Below are 18295 nucleotides of genomic sequence, written 5' to 3' on the forward strand. Positions count from 1 at the left end.
ATCATTTTTATATATTCAATTGTTTGTGGTATTTTATGTAAAAGATAATAATTAAATAAAGTTATACCATGATAATAACTTCAAAATTTATACCATTATATAAAAGCATCTTAAACTTCGTTCTTAAACTTATAACCAAAGATGAGTGTATCTGGTTCATCATTTCAACCCCATTTTTCTCTCTATTTTCAAATCATTTTATATTTTTTAACATTTTTGTTAAATATTTTTAAAATTGAAAATTTTATTTAGAAAGTATATTGGAGAAAGTACAATAAATACCAATTTGAAACTATCATCGGAAAATTCCCACCAACCCAACCCCACTCATAATTATGTCTGGCTTTGTTACCCGCTAAAGTTGTTTTTGGTACAATACCCACCAAAATATTTATCTTCACACATACTGAACCAAACATTGCTCAGTAAAGACCCATTGTGAAACCACGTGTCCCACATTATATATTCTGTCACCAACTTTCCCTTTTTGCCCTCTTTCTTTTCCATAATTTCATTTCTTAATCTCCACTCTTTCCTTTACCATGTTTCACTCTCTCAGACAAACCCAGTTGTCACTGCCAATATGCACCTCGTCCTATATAAACCCACGTACTTTCCTTGTACTCTTTCGTGTCAAAAACACATTTTTTGCCACAAACTCATTTCAATAGCAATTATCCTCTTCACAATCTCTCCTTCCTTTATCCTCTCTCACCCAAACACAAATATTGCCTAGTTTACAAATTTTGTGACCCCTCTTTTGAATAAAGCTGCAAAATCTCATATTTTTGCTTTTATTATTTATAGACACAATTTTATTTTCTTCATTGGTGACAATATGAAGAAGAGAGCTTCTACAATTTTGAAGTTGCTAGCTGCTTTGAGCTCAATGGCCAAATCAAAATCTTTAGCTCTCAAGTCCAAAACAAACGCCATCAAGGCTCGGTTGATAATATTCTCACTTGTGATGAACAAGAAGTATGTGATGAGCACTATTTCTGATAAGTTCCAATCTCTTTTGGGTCATCATTCACTTCCCAAAGAAGATTGCTCGTTGGAACATGGCAGTGATGACCAGAACAAGGACACTGTGGTGTTCAATGACAATGCACACTCCAACAAGGTAGTGTCCAATCCTAATGAGACCCAAGTAGTGGTGGAGGACAAAGATCATGATGGCCATGAAAGTTACTATAGGTATGGAGAAGATGATGATGGGGGTGATGGCAAGTACCCGGATCTTACACACACAATGTTTGAGTCAGAGGGTTTGGATCTTGAAGGCTCTGTGATTGATTTGGTGAAGTGTTCAAAGGAAGAGGCAGGGCAAGAGTTCAAAATGGAGGATGAAATTGACCATATGGCTGATCTTTTTATTCAGAAATTCCGAAGGCAAATCCTCTTGCAGAAGCAAGATTCTTTGAAAAGGTACCATGAAACGATGCTCAAATGAGGTGCTTGAAACTTGAAACCCATGTTTACCATCGATATATATTGTTGGGTTAAGTTCATAAAAGCTCAAAAATCATCTCCCTTTGTTAAGTTTTTTCTCAAAGGATGTGGGAGAAACATAGGCACCAGTTAGTGTTTGCTTAGAATTCTGGCGAATCATATCTAGAAGAAGAGAAGAAGAGAATCATATCTAGAAGAGAACAAATTAAAATTTGGTGTCCATAATGTTCTTCATATTTTGTCTTCTACTTGTGTGCGTACACAAATTAATTTAAATTTTATATTTTCATTAGGACACTATTTTTGCATTAAAAAAAGAGCCATTTTGGAAAAGTGGAATGGTTCAATCCTGCACAGGAAAAGGCACTGTGAGAGGCACAAGCACAGGTAACGGAAATATTACGCGACCGTCAAAGTCAGAAAGGAAATCGCACGAACTAAAAGGCGTCAAGGAATAATGATTTGTGCACACACTTTAACACACGTCATCTAATATTTGTCCAGTTTATACTGCACACCCCGTCTCACAAATCTGAAATTGCCGCACCTTTGACACGTTCGATTTAATTTAAACGCTTTTTATTTTTTATATTTTTTGAAAAGAGAAGAGTAGAAAAGTGAACAAAAAGATAAAGAAATTATTAAAGAATATATTGATAAAAAGTTCTTATGAAGTATTTATATAAAAGTTTCAAATTTTTTTGTTTATTATAAGCGTGAATACCGAATTTTAGTTTAATTCTCATTTCAAATAAATAACAGTTGGTAATAAAATAAAACTCAAAAATTTTTAAAAAAATCTGAAAAATAAAATAGATAGATTTTTTTTGGAGTTAAGATAACTGAGTGAGTAAATATTTTTTTCACAGCCTTGTTGTTGGATTTTAAAAAAAAATACAATACAATGAGTTTTTAATTTTTAAAATAAAAATAAAAAATTACATTTCTTTAAAAAAAATTATTTCATTATTATTAAATAAATAATCTTTCAAAACTTACTTTTTTTTTTCATCTAAAATAATCTAGATTTAATCAGGGTCGCGCCCTTGAATATGGTAAATGACTAATGAGTTTACTACTAAAGATGTTTTGTATACACAAAAATTCAAACTTAAAATCTTACTTAAGAGATATTGAGCCGCTTATCACTCAAATCAACCTCATTTAGTTTTCATAACTTACTTTAATCTTTTGGATGTCTCATTTAATTTTCATAACTTACTTTAATCTTTTGGATATGTCATTGTGTTATATTTTATTTTTTGAGTCCTCACATTTTTTATGTTTTAGTGAAGTATTTTAAACTTTATTTCTGATCATTCCTTTTAAGTTGACTATATTATTATAATAATAAATGATTGAATTTTTATAAGATCTATTTAAGTAAATAGTATAATAATTTATTTAAATTTAATATTTTAAAAAATTTGAGTTCAATATTAATTTAAAATATAAAAAAAAGTTCAAAATAAAAATATTTGATTTTGTATTTTGTTTGAATTTTAAGTTTTACGTTGTTTTATTTTGCATTACTATCATTATGAATGGATTAAAGGAAGAAGAACCAAAGAAAAACATTCTGACCTAAAATTCTAAAAATAACAAAATTAAATTTTTTTTCTTTCAAACTAATTTTTTTAATCTTAAATTGACATTATACTTAAATTTTTAAAGATACAAAAGTCAAAGAACTTATTTTACAATTGACATTAAAATTCAACTATCGTTTATTATTTTAAAAAATAAAGACAAATTAAAAGATAGAAGCATGAATAAATTCTAAAATACTTATCTAAAATACAAAAATGTGAAAACTTATAAAAAGAAAAAGAAACAATAAGACAACACAATGATATATGGAAAATGTTAGAGTGAGTTTTAAAAAATTATTAATTTAAGATTAATAAAAAAATTATTTTAGTTTTCTTTCTTGAAAGATTTGTATTTTATTTAAAAAAAAAAATGAAAACACTCTGTATTTTATTGTGCTTGAAAAAATATCATAAGAATAAGAGTGAAAAAAAATGTAAAAATATCATATAAGAAAGGTTACATAGTCAAAAGAGTAAAAGGATAGAAAGAATATTATTTCTTGTGTTTCTGTTAAAATTTAAAGTTTATTATTGTGCTTAAAAAAAAGAAACAAAAAAGAATAAAAATTAAGGTGTAAAAAAATGTTAAAACATAAAGTAAGAATAATCATACAATCAAAATAATTATACTATCTTATTCACTCTTCTAAAAAAATGTAACATTATATTAAAATTAATTCACTCATCTAAAATACTAAAAAATATACTTTTTTAGAAATTAAAAAAATCAGATTTATTTTTTTATCATTATTTGAAATAAAAATATGAATAAAAACTCTTAAAATACTTGTTATCTAAATTAGAAATGTTAGCAATATATTTTTTTAGCACATTATCTATTATCAGTTAATATTTAATAAAATTATAAAAATATGACTGAAAATTATTAAATTAAGAATAGAATTTAATTATTTTTTTAGTATTTTTTAACAAATTTCTCTTTGTTCTAGGTCATATTAGGAATCATTTTGCAACAAGAAAAAATGCTAGCAATATTCTCCAACATATTTTTATTTATTAACTAAAATTTACAAAAAATTATAAAAAGTATGCGAGTCTCACTCTTAATTTAATTATTTTTGCTCTTAATTTAATAATATTTTTACACTTTTTTAATTTTTAATAAATTTTAGTTAATAATAAAATTATATTAAAAAAATATATTAAAGAATATATTTTTAACACTCTTTTAAGACAAAATGGTAAAATTTCATAAATATTTTTGTGTTATTTTTTATTAAAATTAAAATTTTATGTCAATAATTATATAATGAAAATTAATATTAAAAATTTAGAAATATTGTGAACATAAAATACTAATCTTAATTAAAAAGTAAATTTACAAATATTCTTAATATTATATCAATTTTATTTATCACGGAGATATAATTTACTTGAGTTGGGAATGCTGTGTTTATTGTCGGCTAGACGAAAAAGTTTACTACGGAGTTATGATAATTCGTATTGCGATGGGACAGTAAATAGGAACGTGTTATGTCCTCTCTCTTTCTATTTTTTTCTTCTTCTTTTTTTTATTGGTTTGATTTAATCAGATTTTTAATAGAATATTTTTAAATTATTTTAAATTTATTTAATTTGAATTATATTTTTTAAAATTATTTTATTAAATAATAACGTAATATGTTACTTTAAAATAATAACTAATGTGACATAGATACATAATATGATATTATTAAGAAGTAACAGGGATATTGTAAAACAGTTTAAATTTATGAGTATTAAAATATAGAAAAACAGTTAAAGGACTAATTAAATTAATCATATTTATAAAGATAAACTCATTTTAAACTTTTTAAATCAATAACATTAATAAGTAAATTATAAAAAAAATATAATTTTATGTTTATAGGATAAAGTTGAAAATATGAATTTAAAAAAATAAAAAAATAAATATACATTTTAAAGGATTAAAATTAGATTTTATTTTACTAACCAAGACTTAAAATACCTACAAAGATGTAACATTATTTTCCCGCATAATGATAGACATCAAGATATAAACTAAAAAAAAAAAAGTATAATTTAAACTAAAAATTAAAGTTTATTATCTTTTTTTTATAGGCAAAACATATATTCTTAGAGTTCAAGAGGAACTCAAAATCTATATGCATAAAGAAAAACTAATATTTACAAAGAAAAATAAAAAGTAAAAACATATTTATACAAAGTTAAAGACAGATACAATTTTGTGAGTTTAGATACCATTCAGCTAAAACAATAGTTTTTCCTTTACTAACAAATGATAGTCATTTCCAGGACCTTAGAATAATAGAATTTAGGACTTTTCTCTCATCCAAAACACCATAAGTACCACACTATACTTACACAAACAATCAATAAACATATCCCTTTTCTTTTACTACAACTAACATTAACCCAAGAAAGCAAGTGAGTCGATAATTCTGAAGGCAAAACTAGTGAGAATCTAAGTCAGCGAGCAATAAAGTACCAGATTTGAGATGAAACTGAGCACGTTAAAAACAAATGGGTTGGAAGTTCTTCTAAACCATGACAGAAGCAACAAGTTATATCATCAATTTAAACACCATGATCAATCAGTAAATCTTTATAGGGAAGTGCATTCAATAACAATTGCCAAGAGGGAAGGCGCAAGGCGTCATCCGTACATTGATCTACACTATTAGAACCACCAAAAAGTTCAAATAGTCATGAATATGTAGATTGCACTGAATAACAACCTAAAGAATTTGCCCTCCATACCCATTTATCTTCTTATAATACCTTAATAAAAACTCCATCTACAAGCTCCAACAAAAGATTAAAGTTTGAGATCTCACGTTGAAAGAGTCCTCTTCGCCAACTAACATCCCAAACCCCGTTAGTGCCATCATGAAAACCATTCTCCAATACATAAGATTTAACATTCCTCGCCACTGCAAACAATCGCGGAAATGCCTCACACAGTCACACCCTGCCTACCCACTTATCTTTCTAAAAAAAAAGTGTGCAAACTTGCACCCATACTCCTATCCAACTTCTCATTCAGCTATGAATTTCCTTGATGAATAACCTCCAGTAAATCACGCCACCACAAAGAACATCTGTTGTGGATTGATGGATGCTGAATAGAAGAAGCTAATATACCATACCTAACTTTCAACACCTGCACCTATAATGAACTAGAATAAGTAACACCTCGCCACAACCTTTTACCAAGAAGCGCCCAATTAAACCACTGCATATTCCTAATTCTCAAGCCACCATTCTTTCACGGTCTACAAACCGTTTCCCATTTCACCCAGGGGATTTTAGATCCATCCTTAACACTCTTCTATAAAAAAAATTTACTGGATAGTGACAATCTCCTTTATCTTCTCAACGATATCCCACGATCAAGACAATTGACTGAATCCCGTGAAACCATTTCATAGAAGTTCATTGATATCCTCTTTTTATAAAGCAAATAGACTTCAATTCTTGAATAATCGATATCACTTCTACTTCTATTGTAACAAAAGATTCCCCTTTTATGTGGAAAAGGCCTGTATCAATAATAATGATTTTACGTATGGACAATTCCTCAATATCTTGTTCATTCAGTAATTAAATCCTCTTGAATCCTTTTTTTTTTTTCTTTTTTCTTCCAATTCCAGTTTCAGTTAAACCCCCTTCGCACATTCACTAGTATATGAGGGGTGGGTGATATTATAAATCTGTGTTTTCTCTTTCTCTTTTTCACAAAAATGGATAGAAATTTCTCATCTAATTCGTATTTCAGAAAGATTACCATATATAACATAAAATTTCTTCGCCTATTTTTTCTAATCGAGAAAAAAATCTCTATTTGACAGGGTTTCTTCCTATACCTATGAATTCCATTGGACCCAAAAATAATGATACATTGGAAGAATCTTTTGAGTCTTCCAATATCAATAGGTTGATTGTTCCGCTCCTGTATCTTCCAAAAGGAAAAAAGATCTCTGAGAGCTCTTTCCTAGATTCGAAAGAGAGTACTCGGGTTCTCCCAATAACTAAAAAATGTATCATGCCTGAATCTAACTAGGGTTCGCGGTGGTGGAGGAATTGGATAGGAAAAAAGAGATTTTAGTGAACGTATGCATCAAAAGGTGCATGTACGGCTCTTAAGGTATAAGATTAAATCCTAATCAATCGACTTTATCGAGAAAGATTACTTTTTTTAGGCCAAGAGGTCGATAGTGAACTATCGAATCAACTTATTGGCATTCTGCTATTTCTCGAAATAGAAAAATATAACAGACCGACTTTGGTGTCTTAAAAAAGGATAACGAGTGCAGTGACATAGAATTAAAAACAACATTAATTAAAGTCACCCTGCCTCCAATCGATAAATACCTATGCTTCCATGACGCCAACTTCTTTTTAAGAGCCTCTAATACACCATTCCATGCACTAGGCTTCCTCGAGTTAACACCTAACTGTAACCCGAGATACTTTAATGGAAAACTACCAATCTTACAATGTAGGAACTCCGCAGCCAAGTTTTCAAAGTCATGGCCAATATTAATCCCTAATACACAACTTTTATGAAAATTAATTTTCATACCTGACATTAACTCAAAGCTACGCAATAGTGCTTTCAAAGTCCACAAGTTCTTAATTGAAGCCTCTCCCATAATCAATGTGCCATCCATAAACTAAAACAAAGAAATATCCGATCCCCTTACCCCAATTTTTACACCAGAGAATAACCCACAAGCCACTGCCTTCCGCATAAGAACTCCTAACCCTTTTGCTGCTGTGAATACCAATTTTTGCCTCCTGAGGATGACCTCCACATTTTTTTTTAAAAAAAAGTATAAAAATAAAATAAAATCTTTTACAAAAAATAGAAATTTTTTTTGAAGAAAGAGATCGATTCCGGAAATGAAAATCCTGCACTATGCAGGCTTATACCTCAACATAAAAAATCGTTCTAAAGCACGAGAAAGGCAAAATTAGAACTTTTGGCATTTTGTAAAAAACTCTAAACAAACCAATATAAAGACGCAAGTTAGGAATCCACCCAAGGGAGAGCTTTCAGAGGGGAGAAAAAGAGCAAAATTTTAGAAGAAGAGATCTAACGAGAGAAATTTAGAGAAAAAAGAAAAACTTCAAAAATAAAAATATAAAGAAAAAGATAAAAAAAATAAAATAAAAAAGAGAACCGTTCCGATTATCACTGCTAGATCTACTACAACCGGTCATCTTTTCTTCCATTTTGTCATTTTTGACTCTATCCCAAGTATTCTTCTTCTTTAAATATAAAATCCGTATGTTTGTGCTGTGTGTTGAAATAGAAATGAAAAAAACCAATGCAAACATTTAGTGAAAGCTTTAGGAACTTTTGAACGTTTATGTTTCTATTAATATTATAATATTATAAGCTGACATAGTGATAGTGTGCACGCAACCTACTGCAAGAATGAAAAAATGCACCTTTCAAATGCATCTTTCACACTTTTTCTTTCATTATTACATATAGATTTTATTTTATTTTTTAGTGATATCACACGAAAATCTTTAAAAGCAAATCCTATAGATGGGATATACAAATTGGAAATACAATCTTTGCACCGAACCTGTATGGCAATTTTATTTTTATTTTTTAATTTTGTTATTAATTTTATTATGTAGATTATTTTATTTTGTTTTTAATTTCACATTATGATTGTAATAATAAAAGAAGTCAAACATAATGTTAATTTTTATTGTATCATATTTTATTTTTATTTTTACTTATTAAATTTATCTCTTCATCAAAATTATAAAAGATAAGTGGCATAATAATAAAAATTAATTAATAATCTTTATATTTGTGTTCATATCTAGTTTACTTATTTCATTTTTCAGATTATATGTTCTCTGGTATTATTAATTTATTTCGTTGCATTGCATAATTTATAATGTTAATATAATTTAGTGTCACGTTTAATAGTCTCTTGTCTATTATTTAACGAAATACTCTTATAAATAGAAAACACAATAATGACATAAATTTATGATACTAACGCGTAGCTTATCTGTCGTCCTGTATCATAAATTGATAAAGTTTATATGTACTTATGTTATCAAAGTTTTAAACAATATTAATTTATTATATGTTATTTTTAATTAATTAAAAAATTATCTTAATAACTAATCAAAATGTATTCCCTATAATCTATATTTTACTAATCAATCAATAAAATTATTTTACTAACACAATAATTTATAATGCTAATGTGTAGCAATTCTACCTTTACGTGTTATAAACTATTAGAACTTACATGCACCAACGTAACCTTAGGTTCTATATAACATAAATCAATCAAACAAAGTTTTAATTTTTTATTTTTATTATTAAATAATTTTTAATCAATTTAAATATATTTATTCATTTCATTAAATATAATTAATTTCATATTTTAAATTTTCTTAAGTCGTATTCCTAATTTTTAAAAATTAAATAACCAATCATTTCTTCATTTTACTATACAAATTTTTGCAATATCGATGTGTGATTTACATTTCCTTCGGTTCTTCAATAAATTATAAGAGATTTATGTATAACTTACGATATCTTAAATTCTCTCTCAACGTTAATTATAATCAAAATAAAAAATTAAATACTTTATTTACGAATAAAATATTTTTAACGATTTGCAATATAGTTGTGTATCTTCCTTCACTTTCTATATTGTTTCTTTTAGGGTACATGTATAACCGCGTTATCTTGTATCCTAAATATTATAATTTTACAAAAATAATTTTAATTTTAAAATAAATTTTCTTTACTAAACTTAACTTTAATTAACTAACTTTGTATTTTTTAGATAGAATTATGTGGCTTTGAGTTCCCCATTGCACCTGAAGATATGTAGGAGCGAAAACTAAACCCGTCAAGTTAAAATAATTTTTAAAATAATTTTTTTAAGATACCTAGTTAATATTTTAATAAATAATTTTTTTCTTTCTTCTTCTAAAATGAAATTAATTAATGTTTAGGGGTTAAAACAAATATTTTTTCAAAATTAAATTGAATTTACACAATTAATTTTAGGTAACCGTTTTTTTAACAGACGTTGTGGGGTGCTAATACCTTCCCTATGCGTAAATGACTCCTGACTCATTTTTGGTTTCAAAGATCATATTATTTCAAAAAAAAGTTTTTCCAAGGTTTTCTTAAAATAAACTTTGGTGGCGATGATCAATTGGATTTTTATAACATTATTTCCTCTAATTCCTAGCTGTGCTTAATTGGTTGAATTGGATCATTTTATGATATTTGAATTTTATTTGAACTTTATTTAATTTTTCCAGTATTTGGCAAATTCTAATACTGTTTTGGTTTCTGGACCATATCTTAAGTTGTAGAACTCCTTTCATTGTCATTCTTGATTTGTAGGAAAGCTAAGAGAAAGGTGCACAATTCCTATGAGAGGTCAGAAACCAATTCTGATGATAAGAAGCTAAAATTGGGCCTGGAAAAAGTCAAAATGCTGCAGTCGCGGATCCTGAGCAAGGTGCAGTATTTGGGCCATATCTTAGTCCACAGACATCCAATTAAGCCCATTCCAATGGCGTTTTGAAGCTGACATCCAAGGCTACAACTGTCCTTCAGGCCACGAACCAAAAAAAGGCTGTTTTCATAGCCGAAAAAATAGAACAAAGTGACGAACGGAATTTTGAATTTTGAATTTAATTTTTTGGCTCTTCTCTTCTCTTCTCTTCTCTCTCTCTCAGCCCCTCTCACCTTTATGACTTGTTGTTTTCCTCCATTAATGGAGGCTTAGATTTCTATCTAATTCAAGGATTAAAAGGGATGTGACACTCTTGAGGATTGGTCTCACATTGGCACAAATTCAATAACAAATTCAGTTTCATCTCTTCTTTATTTTCTCCTTTTGCTAAATATATTTTTGAATTGAAGTTATTCGTTTGGATTGATGATTATGCATTTGGTTGATTACGTATTATTCGATTTATGTATGTAATTCAGTTTTAAGGAACGTGAATTAGATTTTCAAGTTTGAGATCTAAGATTAATGGCATTGGTGAATTAAATTAACACAAATCGATTAGGTTTTAAAGGTTTCTAAACTTTGAGCGAATTGTTTGTTAATCGAATGCATGAGGGTTCTCGTGTGAATATTTGAATTGAGGTTTCATTCGAATTTAATGTTAATCACTAATTTGTTGTTTGATGCATCTTCTTGGAATCCGGTGATAGAATGGTCGTAGTTCTTCTAAATTCTTGGATTAGAGTTTTTAATTATTTTTAACTTTTGATTCTAATTAGTTAATCTATATATCAAACCCCCTCTAAAAATTTTATAATCGTATAACGTTATCATCGATGGGAGATGACTCAGATTGTACCTCTTACTACATAATTTTTATGCAATTCGGTTTTTATTAATTTGTCCGAGAATGACACTTGCGATCAAATTTTGGCGCTGTTGCCGGGGATGATGATGTTATTTGATTATATCATTATGTGTTAATTTGATTGCATTGCATATTCTGTGTTGCGTTTTACATCTAATTAGGATTATGCATAATTAGCGTTTTTCATCGAATTAAGATTTTGCATAATTAGCATTTTTCATTTAGCATAATTGTGTCTATGCATTCTATTTTAGTAGCCTTTGAATAGCATAATAGGTAGTCATCTATGCTTGCTTAGTATTACATCATTCAATTCTCTACATTCTGTGTTGTGTTTCTGCATTTTTGCATTCTGCATTCGTCGAAGAAGTACACGGCCATGTATATGACCGTGCAGATCACTGCCCAAAAATTCCAAAAAAAAAAAAAAATGACTCTTACACAGAGATGTACACGGTCAAGTACACGGCCATGTACATGACCATGTAGATCTCTGCCCAACAATTTTTGAAAACTACATGGGTGTGTATCTGAACGTGTAGATCTCTGTCCAAACTTAAAAGTGGCATAACTTTTTGCATACAGCTCCGATTTCTTATTGTAATATATGCATTTCATATAGCTCGACGAGATCTACGCAATAGCAAAAGGCTGAAGGCCGGTTTGTGGTTTCTGAAAAAAATTTATTTCTTTTTATTCTTATTTAGATATTATGGCTCAAAGAAATTTTTATATGGCTGATCATAGAAGACTAGAGAACAAGCTAGATGATTTACCTTCTTTGATTGAGCAGTTGACATTGTCACAAATGGCTACAATGTTGTGTGAAATTTGTACTTTAGCTGAACATCATACTAATTTCTGTCCTACATTGCATAAGCCTGCAGGTTGGATGAATAATTCAAACTTGGGATGGGGTAATTTTACACAGCAACAATATCAACCCCCACCACAAACTGCTGCACCTTCCAAGAATGAGCCTTCCTTAGAAGAGTTGATGAGAGAAATGGCAATTAACGATCTGAATTTCCAGTTAAGAACAGAAGCATCCATTCAAAACTTGGAAAATCAGATTAGACAGTTGGCTTCCACTTTGAATCAATTGCAAACTCAAGGTCCTGGTAATCTTTCTGCACAACCAGTTGTCGATCCAGAAAATGTTACTTTGACTTTAAGAAAGACCATTCAAGACTCGCAAGAGCAGCAACCAACAGATGAAGATCTTAATGCTACTGCTCCAGCAAGTGTAGAATTTGCTCCTACTGCTCATGCCACTTCTACCAATGCAGCAGAAAATTTTGAGCAACTTGTTCCTCTTCCATTTCATTTGGTTTTGCATGATAATTTGTTGAATGATGTAGTCGATTATAATTTGACTGAGTTTTCTGAATTTTCAGATTGTATTAATTATCCTAACTTAGCCAATTATCCTAATTCTTTTACTTGCGATGCATGTAATAATTCTGCAAAATGTAGCATCTGTGTTGAGATTGATACGCATGTTTATGGTGATTTGATGCAGCTATTGCAGATTCTAAAAAAGTAAATCATGATGCATCCACTGCAGATTCAGCTCCAATTTTTACACTGCTTCCTGCATCTGAGTTGAAGCCATTTCCTAAGCAATTGAAGTATGGATACTACATCACTATATATCCAAGAGTACAACAGCCAAAGTATAGCAAGAGTACACAATATTCTACACATCAAGGCAATCAAGAACATGAAAAGAAGCTCATTAAGTTTATCAAACAGCTGGAAGTCTCTCCACGATTATTTCTTCCATGTTTCCAATTAAATGAAGTGCTGCAAATTTATGAGAAAAAAGAGGAATATCTAGGGATACAATTGAAACTACTGTCATCAAAAGTATCTCCTAGAATTTAAGATCATAAGGCGTCAAGCTAGTGACGTTAAAAGAGCGTTGTGTGAGAGGCAACTCACAGTTATTTTATTTTTATTTTTTTTAGAAGTTTTCAATTTATTTTCTGCATTCAATAATAGTCTTGCATTTGAGTTGTGATAATTCATGAAGTTGCTACACATCTTTGATGCATAAACACTTCATGTTGCATGTAACCTTATTATTTCACACGCATTTCTGCATAATTCTAAATTTTGCAGTGGGAGAACACAAATTTTGGAGACCATTGAGGAGGTTTGCTTGCTAGCGGCCACTTATGCATGAATAGGGAGTTCCACTTTCCCTTTCCTTACTACATTTTACTTATATTTCCATTATACATTACATTGAGGACAATGTGAAGTTGATGTGTGGAGGGAGGGGAGAGTAATAGGTTTTTATTATTTAGCATTGTTTTGTTTTGTTTTTGTTTTGTTTTCCTTTGTTGAATTAGAAGTTGTTGAGTTAAGGCATTAGTTATTAAAGAGGATAGAGTTCCTACATGATTTTACTTTTACTTCTTCCTCTTGGTATATGTGAATTGGGTGATTGATTTTGATTTGTATGATTGAGTATGTTAGACTTTACCTTTATGAGCTTTTGAGCCTTATTTTTGGATGGTTGAAATTCATGCCATTCTTTTCCTTCTTGTGTGCTTTCCCTCTTAGTTTTGTCATTCTAGAACTTGTTTTGATTCTTCTTTGAGGCTACAATTTTCATATGCAATTATGAACATGATAAAGACATTTCTTTCAAATTTGTACCCACTTGGCCATATAGCTTACCTTGTATTTTGCCCTTTGTTTAGCCCCTTTGAGCCTTATTGACCATTCTTTGGCTTCTAGCACATTATAAGCTTTAAGTGGAAAACCATGTTATACCTAACCTTAGGAAATAGGGAGTGCATTGGTTTCATTAATGTTATTGCATTTCAAGTATAGGGGTTCGGAAAGAATGCAAGAAGAAAAAAAATGAAGGAAAAAAAGAAAATAATAATAATAATAATAAAAAATTATTACAAAGAAAATGAGAAATTTTGATGAAGGGAAAAGGAAGTCCAAGGAGAATAAATGTATGTTATGGCTTGATTTGTCTAAGGACCAATGTTATTCTTATTCTCTTTGGTTGTATCTTGTCATATCCTCATATTTCCCTACCCTTACCTTAGCCCCATTACAACCATTGAATAAAGTCCTCTTGATTTGTGTTTGCATATGATTGTAAGTAGTGGAGAAGTAAAAGATTAACAAGCTTATGGTAATGCATTGTCTTTTGAGGTGACTTGAGTGAAACACTTTGAACCATACACTTGAGAATTGAGTTGTATACACCATCTTGTGAGATCTTTCATGCTTGATCTATACACTTTGAATGGTATTGCTTGGCTTGCATTTTTTAGAGGTTGGGAGTTGGATGTTTGATTGTTGTAGAACTCTTGATGCTTTATTTGATCTTGTGTCCCTAAGTTCAGCACTTCTAAGAATTCATTGGAGAATTTCTTTATTTGTTTTGATTATTCTATGATTTTTTAGGTTATATGTTTTTATTTGCTTGATTGTGTCTTACATGAGGACATGCAAGAGCTAAGTGTGGGGGAATTTGATCAGTTGGATTTTTATAACATTATTTCCTCTAATTCCTAGCTCATTAATCCTCTTTTGTGCCTAATTGGTTGAATTGAATCATTTTATGATGTTTGAATTTTATTTGGGCTTTATTTAATTTTTCCAGTATTTGGCAAATTCTGATACTATTTTGGTTTCTGGACCATATCTTGAGTTGTAGAACTCTTTTCATTGTGATTCTTGATTTGTAGGAAAGCTAAGAGAAAGGTACAAAATTCCTATGAGAGGTCAGAAACCAATTCTGATGATAAGAAGCTGAAACTGGGCCTAGAAAAAGTCAGAATGTTGCAGTCATGGATCCTGAGTAAGGTACAGTATTTGGGCCATATCTCAGTCCACAGACATCCGATTAAGCCCATTCCAATGGTATTTTGAAGCTGACATCCAAGGCTACAATTGTTCTTCAGGCCACGAACCAAAAAAAGGCTGTTTTCATAGCAGAAAAAATGGAACAAAGTGACAAACAGAATTTTAAATTTTGAATTTAATTTTTTTGGCTCTTCTCTTCTCTTCTCTTCTCTTCTCTTCTCTTCTCTCTCTCTCTCTCTCTCTCTCTCTCTTTCTCTCTCTCAGCCCCTCTCACCTTTATGACTTGTTGTTTTCCTCCATTAATGGAGGCTTAGATTTCTCTCTAATTCAAGGATTAAAAGGGATGTGACACTCTTGAGGATTGGTCTCACATTGGCACAAATTCAATAACAAATTCAGTTTCATCTCTTCTTTATTTTCTCCTTTTGCTAAATATATTTTTGAATTGAAGTTATTCGTTTGGATTGATGATTATGCATTTGGTTGATTACGTATTATTCGATTGATGTATGTAATTCAGTTTTAAGGAACGTGAATTAGATTTTCAAGTTTGAGATCTAAGATTAATGGCATTGGTGAATTAAATTAACACAAATCGATTAGGTTTTAAAGGTTTCTAAACTTTGAGCGAATTGTTTGTTAATCGAATGCATGGGGGTTCTCGTGTGAATATTTGAATTGAGGTTTCATTCGAATTTAATGTTAATCCCTAATTTGTTGTTTGATGCATCTTCTTGGCATCCGGTGATAGAGTGGTCGTAGTTCTTCTAAATTCTTGGATTAGAGATTTTAATTATTTTTAACATTTGATTCTAATTAGTTAATCTATAAATCAAACCCCCTCTAAAAATTTTATAATCATATAACGTTATCATCGTTGGGAGACGACTCGGATTGTACCTCTTACTACATAATTTTTATGCAATTTAATTTTTATTAATTTGTCCGAGAGTGACACTCGCGATCAGGCAACTCCTTTGATATTTTTGAAAACATTTTTGTTGTACAGTTGTGACCGCTCGGTTACGACAGCTGCCACAAGAAAAAGAAAAGGGGCAAGAGATCTCCCTATTTTAGGCTCTGCCCAATATGAACCTTTAATGTAGTATAACCATTGATCAAAGCTAACAAGCTACTCCTACACGCAAGCTTCCATCTAACTAACCCATTTTTCTGAAAATTCAAAGTTACGTAACATAAACAAACAATATCCCCACTCCATCAAATCATAAGCCTTCTCATAATCAAGCTTTAACACAAAACATCTCTTGTTATGCCTCCGCACAAAATTAACTGCTTCATTAGCCACAAGCACACTATCTAACATGTTCTTTCCTATGATAAAGGCTGATTGTTGTTCTAAAATTATTGAATCCAGAACCCTTTCAACCTATTTGCCAAGAGCTTGGAAACAATCTTATAAAGGCAGCCTAGCAATGAGATAGACTGAAAATTAGATATCTAATGTGGGTAAGACACTTTTGGCACAAGTGCTATAAAGTAGGATAACAAAGACCTAGGTAGTTTCCTATTTCTAAAAAATTCAGTAAGCATACCCATCACTTCTTCCTTGATCAATTCCTAAAACCTCTTAAGGAATAAAAAATTAAAACCATCATGCCCCAGACTTTTATCCCTCTCACACTCCAATATCATCCTCCCCACTTCCTCCTCCGAAAAAGCATTAACACAAGCCCCTCATTCTGTAGAACAGTGACTCGGTAAATCATTAACATCAATAGTAGGTCAAAGCCTGCAAAATAAGACACCACACCTGCTGTAATCTCATCAACCTCTTCGACACATTTCTCCCTAATTTGAAGCACATGTATATTATTTCGTCGCCTCCTTGCGTTAACACACAAATGAAAGAACTTTGTATTTAAATCACCCTCTTTTCCTCATCGCACACGAGTTTTTTGGACTATGAGACTCTCCCTATTCTTCCTAGCCTTCTAAATATCACCCACCAATATCTGTTGTCACTCCTCTACATCTAAAAGTTCCATCACAGAATTTTTATTATAAATCAAGCTCAACTTAGTTGTCAAATTAGAAATCACCTTATCAACATTTCTAAACACCTTAATATTCCATTTTTTTCAATGCAATCTTAATATTCCACAACCTCTACCTAGTTCTCTAGGTAGCCCATGGAAGGTTAATATCTCTTTTCCACGCTTCCTCCACCACCTCCATAACTCCCTTATGAGTTAGCCAACAATTGTTAGATCAAAACGGCTGTAGACCCCAGTTAACCGCTTTGTACTTTAAAATAATGGGACAATGATCACACACATCTCTGCTCAAAACCTGAATAAAATGATCTTTCTAGTAATTAAGTCAGGAACCAAAAACAATGACTTTATCTATCCTACTCTTCATAGAAGCATCCCCTCTTATCCATGTAAATTTCGTACCCATAAGTGAAAGATCCACAAGTTCCATTTCCTGAATGAAAGAATTGAAGCCATTCATTTCAGAGATAACATAGTCTATCTGACAACCCTTTTTTTCTTTCACTTGTCTCACAACATTGAAGTCACCCAACATACACCACATAAAATTTCCAAAACCCCTTCTTGTCATGAGCAAATCATCCCATAACTTTCTCTTCTCACTTAATCTACATGATGCATAGACATTCATCACAACACATAGGTTCCCAGTAGCCAATACTTGCAAGCAAACACCCAGGAATCCAGTACCAGAAAAGGAGAAAAGTATTTTACCTTTGGAAGTACCCCAAAGTGAAAGCATACCCCGCTTCTGCCAACGAAGAACAAGGCAATCCAATCAAAATCCACAGAACCCCACAATCACACACATAAGTTGCGATTACATGTCTCAAGTTTTGTTTCCTGAATTGCCAAAAACTCCAGACCTTCAGAGCGAACAATCTCATACATCTTCTTTCACTTCACCTTGCTCCCCAACCCTCGACAATTAAATGTGTCAATCTTCATTTAGAACCAAAGCAAACCCTATGTTCTTTCGCAATCATTCTGACGCGTACCTTCATCTCAATCAATTTCTTTGGAACT

The 18295-nt window shown here is 30.6% G+C and overlaps 1 protein-coding gene across 1 annotated transcript; it reads left to right on the forward strand.

Annotated features, from left to right (window-relative positions):
- The first annotated feature begins 689 nt into the window (after window positions 1–689).
- Window positions 690–1453, forward strand: LOC113868015. Its single transcript, XM_027503565.1, has one exon. The coding sequence runs from the start codon at window positions 839–841 to the stop codon at window positions 1451–1453; it is 615 nt and encodes a 204-aa protein (XP_027359366.1). The 5' UTR covers window positions 690–838.
- Window positions 1454–18295: the final 16842 nt, after the last annotated feature.

The sequence above is a fragment of the Abrus precatorius genome, unplaced genomic scaffold, assembly GCF_003935025.1.
Source record: "Abrus precatorius isolate BTA unplaced genomic scaffold, Abrus_2018 Scaffold5, whole genome shotgun sequence".
NCBI lineage: Eukaryota > Viridiplantae > Streptophyta > Magnoliopsida > Fabales > Fabaceae > Abrus > Abrus precatorius.

What these genes read in the sequence shown, in the direction of transcription:
- LOC113868015 (XM_027503565.1), top strand. Translation starts at nt 839, where the DNA reads ATGAAGAAGAGAGCTTCTACAATTTTGAAGTTGCTAGCTGCTTTGAGC.